This window comes from Paramormyrops kingsleyae, chromosome 2 (genome assembly GCF_048594095.1).
Source record: "Paramormyrops kingsleyae isolate MSU_618 chromosome 2, PKINGS_0.4, whole genome shotgun sequence".
NCBI lineage: Eukaryota > Metazoa > Chordata > Actinopteri > Osteoglossiformes > Mormyridae > Paramormyrops > Paramormyrops kingsleyae.
In genome coordinates this window covers 44,525,763-44,532,414 of record NC_132798.1, presented here as the reverse complement: position 1 = coordinate 44,532,414, position 6,652 = coordinate 44,525,763, and the positions used below count along the sequence as shown (strand labels likewise).

Genomic DNA, 6,652 nt, shown 5'->3' with positions numbered 1-6,652 from the left:
GACAGGTTGAAGACACGTATCCATGTGCATGCCATGTTGTTGTCTATCATGCAGAGTTTCATCCATCTCCTCATCCTCCATGTTATTTTCATTACGCTCTTCATCTGCATGTATGTCACTTACATCACCAGGCACTTCAGTTTTCTGCAGGGGATTAATCCAGTCATCATTGAACTGCACATTGCTATAAAATTTGTTATTCTCTGTAAGATACACCAAAGCCTTCTTTATTTTTTCTGGATGCACAAATTCATATTTGTAATGCCCTTTGTAAGTTAACTTCCGCTTCAACTTCACACGGATCATAAGGTCATCATTATTCACTCTTGGTAAAGATTCAGCTACATTCGAAATGCTTGACGGGACACAAGTCACAGGACCATGAACACCATTTTGTCCACCTTTTGGCAAAGACACAATTCTCATAAAAGGAATATGAATACCAATCAGATGTTGTTCCAGAGTATTTAGACACTGCAACTCAGGAGGAACTGGGTCTAGAGCTAGACAGTTTCCAACGCTCTCTGCTGGCATTTTCCCATCAAGAATCTTTCTATGACATGTGTGACAAATCCATAATGAACCTGTAGGGCCCAACAGACTGCTACAATCATCAGAACAAGTATCTATACATTTGTGTAAGTATGTGTCAGTTATGCACTGCATTGCCAGTAATGCAACTCCTTGTGATTTTTTTAGGTATTCATCTTTTCTGCATATCACAACTTGGTATTTAAACAACATTCGATGACAAACTGAGCAAATGTATACAGGGCCTGTATTTATTTTCTCTCCAAATTGTTCGATCACATACGCAATATCTGTTCTTTTATCCTTCTGCTTAGTTCGTTTCTCAACATTTCTCTTTTTTACTGCAGTAGCAAAATCGCTGTTTGTTTTGTATTTATCAACACTTAACTGCTTCGCACGTTGCTGGTGTTCAATGTCTGTGGCATATTTACTTACACTTGACTGCTTCGCACGTTGCTGGTGTTCAATGTCTGTGGCATATTTACTTACACTTGACTGCTTCGCACGTTGCTGGTGTTCAATGTCTGTGGCATATTTACTTACACTTGACTGCTTCACACGTTGCTGGTGTTCAACATTTGTGGCATATTTCCTAACACTTGACTGCTTCACACATTGCTGGTGTTCAACATTTGTGGCATATTTCCTAACACTCGACTGCTTCACACGTTGCTGGTGTTCAACGTCTGTCGCATACTTGCTCACACTCAACTGCTTTACACGTTGCTGGTGTCTATCATCTGTTGCATATTTGCTCACACTTGACTGCTGTACATATTTGCGGTGCCCCATATCTGTTGCATACTTACTTATACTTGACTGTTTAACATGTTCTCTGTACACTTCATCCTCACGGTAGCGCTTTATGCTTCTCTCAAGTTGTTCCTCCTTGTACACCATACTTACTTCATACCGTCTTTTTTCTCGTTCAAGTTTTCGTCGACTTGATGCCATTTCAGATGGTGTGTTATCGATTTCAGAGCATTGTGTTGCACAACCCTCAGTGTCATGCCCTTTCACACAAATTACAACCTCATAATGTGACTCATTACAATGTTTCAGGTATATACCTCTCTGATCAGAACCAATACATGTGGAGTACTTCAACCATTTGTTGTCAGAGTATGTGAAAATATCCACACCAAGCAGATCAGCGGCAGCTTGAATCTCTACCTCAGATGCCCAAGTACCAACATATTTCATCCGTGATGCAGTGACATACTCAGTGACAGAAGAGTGACCATCTCTAAGACAAGCAACATACCTGGATTCATTTCTTAGTATGTGAGCAACAATAGCACACCTAATTTTCCTGTGTTCTTTCTCATTTCCAGTAATAGCAAAAGCCAGAGATCTGAAAAAGCAGTTGCCATCACCAGTGATTGGCACCATTCTGCAAGGATCACCCATTGGAAACTCTGCATCCATGTTTACATGGCCATGATCAATGTACACCACACCAAGCTTACAGGAAAGCCTTCTTTGCTGCTGGATTGTCAAAGGACTGAACAGAAACTGCTCACTGCGTAGCTCACTGATAAAAACTACATCACCTTCATTGTTCACACGGACATCAACCTCAGGGTCTGTACCATGTGTCACATTTGGCCTTACCACACCATATTGGCTGTCTGACATTCTGGCAAACTGCTGGACTCTGGTCACTGAGGAGTTGTCGTCTGGATGGTCTGATATGTTGGTACGCTGGTTGACACTGGTGACTGAGGACTTACCGTCTGGATGGCCTGACATGCTGGTAAGCTGGTTGACGCTGGTGGCTGGGCAGTTGCCATCTGGATGCTGGTGCAGGATGCTTCGACTAGTCACACTCACAGCTGTAATCTCAAACTGTTCCCCTGTTGCATCTAAAGATAGTCCTAGGGTATCCACATGGTCTAGCAAAGAATCTATGGTAGAGTGGCACACCAATATACTTCTGCCTGATGCGTCGCTTGCTCCATCTCCTCGTCGGGAATGGGAGTCGATCACCACATACCATGACCCTTGCTTAATGATGGCACATGTATTTACTTTAAGAGTAAAAAGACACGCATCATACTGTGAGAATACTCTTCTTACCGCTGCATCAGCTGACATGAAAATGTCACCCATATCTCCATATTCACTGACACCAAACAAGCCAACAAACATGTCATCATGGTAGTTTATTTCATATTTATCACCATTCAATGTGTACTCTGTTGGTAGATCTCTAACTAACAGATACCCAGAAGCATCTCCAATTCTCCTAGCATCTCTGATGGTAGTGTAGAGGTCATCTCCTTTCAGCAGCACTTGATCAATGTCTGTGACTGACCAGGTTAAAACATTCTTTACCTTACACGTTACTATAGCAATCAAACTATTAGCAACACATTGCTTGTTACTGTTGACTCCAAATCGTGGGTGTCCTTGATGGAATGAGCCTCTCACTGCACGTGCCTGAGGAAAATGAGGAGATACACAGATAGTTACAGGGTTCACATGCTGTTGTTGATCCACGGTTGGGTAATAGTTTGGCACTGCCAGGGTATTTCTCAGTTCAAGTTCACTTTCAAGTTCTGTTTCAAGTTCTGTTTCAAGTTTTGTTTCAAGTTTTGTTTCAAGTTCGCATGCTGGTTCACATTCTGGTTCACTTTTGGGGTCAGTCCACTTTGCAGCCTTTCTTTTATGAGGGGGCTGCAGTACCTCGTCCGTCCTTGCCTTATCTTTATCAAGAAAAGGCATACAGAACTCGTCGACGGTCCTACAAATGGCACCCAGGGCGGGAACCCGGTGGTCATGGCTCGTCGGAAAAGTCACAGTCATCGCCGTTTTGGTATTCCGAGAGGGGGGGAACGGGTTAACCCCGTCATCAGTCATAGCCATGACGGACACAGGCCGCTGCTGTGCGGCCTGCTCAGGTTGTTGGTCGTGGCTCGTCAGGAAAGTCACAGTCATCGCCGTTTTGGTATTCCGAGAGGGGGGAAACGGGTTAACCCCGTCATCAGTCATAGCCACGACATGGACGGCAGCAGCAGCGGGGTCAGTCCGTTGGTTGTGGCTCGTCCGATTAGTCACAGTCATCGCCGTTTTGGTATTCCGAGAGGGGGGAAACGGGTTAACCCCGTCATCAGTCATAGCCACATCAAAACTATCAGGAGCTCGCTGCCGGTCCAACAGCCTCTTCTTCGCTGCTGCGGAACGCCGGGAAGCCTTTGTGCGAGGCATCTGCAGATGAACGGGGGGGGGGGGGGAGAAGCACACCTGCTTGCAACTGTACTTTGCACTGATGTTGTCACAAAGCCATCAAATGTGTATACATAGTGCACATCAATCAGGAGCAGTTCCACTAACAGCTTTCTCACCACTTACAGTAAGTCAGTGATGCAGCTGACTCAGCAACTGTCTGGAAGTTACACAACCTACAAACTGAATTTTAACCATTACACTCATTATCCTAAAATAAATATGCCTCATGACTTATGTTTTTTTTTTAATCAGACAAAACACTTACCTGTCACATCTGCATTACACACAAAAGTTTCACCTCAACACTAACTGACCCACGTTTGTGATATGTACACTGTGTGCAGAATTAGGCATGTACTTTATTTGTATCTTGTCGACCAATGTTTTCAGTCCAGATGAACCTAAAACAGAATGTTTAAAAATGGCAAAATGTTTGGTTTTTGATCTGAGTACTTTGTTTTGATAACAGGAAAACATACTTTCCTATGCAGAATGAAGCATGTTTATGATTACTGAAATGGGCCAGAAAAGCACCTTGCAGACAGAAGAAAATCAAAATATTAAAGTGCCAGTCGAAATAACCAAACCTGCTAAACATTCAAAACATAATTATTGTACAATTGATTGTTTTGTGGGCAACACACAAAGAGGATGGAAGCAGCATATAGCGAGGCAACAAAATAACTGCCAAAGTTATGTGTTCAATTAAAAAGAAGACTTTAGAATCAAATGCCACCACTTTTAACAACTGCAATCTGAACGCTCTGGAAGCACTTTGTAGTGTGTTACATGAAATCACTAGGATCAGAATTGCTGTAATATAAGCTCTACGCAATAAAGGTATGCAAGCTAAAAAGTCAAGAATGCACACAGACATGTCAAGAATGATTTTATAAAGGTTTTGTGAAAAAAATCAGATGAGGTGAGAGTGACTCTTGTAGCAGATGGATAGGTCCATGGATGGTCATCTTCTTCGAGCACCCACAGGGCAGTGGAGAAGTGATGGTGTGGGCTGCAGTTATCAGTGATGAACTTGTTGGCTCTTTCAGACTTCCAGGTGGTATAAAATTAACTACTGCCAATTTCTAGAGGAAATTTCAGCAGCTTTCAAAAATGTTATGACATGCATGCAGAACACTGCCCCTTCCTATGATATTCATGCACAACAGTGCCTGTCTCCTTGATATGCATGCAAGACAGTGCCCCTTCCCATGCATCAAAGTATTCCATAGATTAGACAAAAAAGGTCACTGACTTATGACCAGGCTGTCATCATCGCCTGACTCAACGCCCATTAAGAGCTACACAGCCCGAGTGAAGTATGAGATTTACCAAGCAAGCAGGACACTTCTCAGATCAGCATCTGGGACACGGTCCTAGCTGACGTGGCTAATATAAGACAGGATCAAAACAAAGACTTCGGTGGTTCAATGGCAAACAGGCTGATGATGGTCATTCAGAATAAAGGTGACGATACAGGACAATAAACTTGGTGACGTTCGTTGTTCCTTATATAGACTTCAGACAATTTCATTATTATTTCTGTTGATAGTTAAGTGAAAAAAATCCACTTAGTTTCTGATTGCTTGATAATTGTGCCCACAGAAGTGCTTTTCTTTTATTTTCCTTTGTGAAACTATAATGTAACATTTTCTCTAAGTACATTTACTTAGAGCAAAAGAAAAACTTCAGAATGTATAATTCTGCCCAACTGTTGGCAAGAAATATCTCCGGAAATATTACTTGCCTAATTCTGCACACAGTGTATGTCAGTGTATGTTGTCTAAGTACACAAAGCATACCGTATATCACTTTCTCCTCAAGGGTGGCAGTCCAGCACAACTCTGCAGAGAAAAGTGACACACAAGTTTCATTTCATAAACATTTGCCAACAGTCACCTTCATTGAAAACACCATGTAAAGTTGATATACCTTTCAATGTTATTCAACTTAAGAAAACCTCAAACACGATTGCTGATAGACATCACCCTAAAAATATTTACTTTTGATTCCTGTGATATCACAGCCCTTCAGTCTACAAAGACAACATGCATCAGTTAATGATTGACAGGTGCATTTGTACATACATTTCATTAGTATATGCAGCTGCATGATAAACTTCCCATAAACGTACAGACAGATTTTGCACTGTACCATTCTTAGTAGTGCAATGGCACAAAGACAATACTACATATATTCTTACCTCTTGCAACGCGAGCAGCAAAATCTAAAACACAAGCCTTGCTATAGCGGAGACCTGGAAGCGGTCACGTACGGCAGACAATCAGAACCGTAAAAACAAGTCCCCCTTTCGGCGAATGTCTACTGAGCGTAAAGAAAATGTCTGCCGCGAAAACAAAATGTCCGCCACAGAAAGGCGTCTTCGCCGCTATGCCGAATTAATGCTTTACCAGCTTATCCTTTTATAAAGTTAGTTGTTTAATCTAAATTAATATTCCACAGACTTAACTCTTAAAGCATATAGCAGCAAACCTTTAACATACAACTAAAAACACCTTCGGCTGACAATCACTTGTTGTAAACAATAACTACTAATCGAATTTTAATAACACAGAAGGATTTCAAACATCGCCAGGCTGTTTCAGAATACTTCGTTTTTGCTTAACTCGATAACATGTGTTATTGTAGGGAGTCCGGGCTAAATGTTAGTAGTTTCGGTTGCAAACCTACAATCGATTTGTACGACAGACACGCGTATTTAATAAATGCTTCCCAGCGATTATTAATTGCTTTTATAAAACCAAGACCGAACTGAGAATACTAAAAAAAAACCTTAGCACATCTTAAACCATCTAAAAACAGAAAACAGCAAATCGTCAACAAACAACAATTTAAACAACAATTAAAAAGATGTGTCGTCAGACAATAT

General features: G+C 41.6%; 1 protein-coding gene across 1 annotated transcript; it reads right to left on the bottom strand.

Annotated features, from left to right (window-relative positions):
• Window positions 1-371: 371 nt before the first annotated feature.
• Window positions 372-6,652, bottom strand: LOC140587762 (uncharacterized). The gene is made up of 4 exons (XM_072709289.1): window positions 5,966-6,652; window positions 5,565-5,606; window positions 1,075-3,741; window positions 372-401 (listed from the first exon to the last, which is right to left on the bottom strand). Exons 3-4 carry the CDS (start codon window positions 3,739-3,741, stop codon window positions 372-374), a joined length of 2,697 nt encoding a protein of 898 aa, XP_072565390.1. The 5' UTR covers window positions 5,565-5,606; window positions 5,966-6,652.

Coding starts and splice junctions, on each gene's coding strand:
- LOC140587762 (XM_072709289.1), bottom strand. CDS start 3,741: ATGCCTCGCACAAAGGCTTCCCGGCGTTCCGCAGCAGCGAAGAAGAGG. Junction 402..1,074: donor AACGTGTGAAGCAGTCAAGT/GTAAGTAAATAT, acceptor CTTTGCCAAAAG/GTGGACAAAATGGTGTTCAT.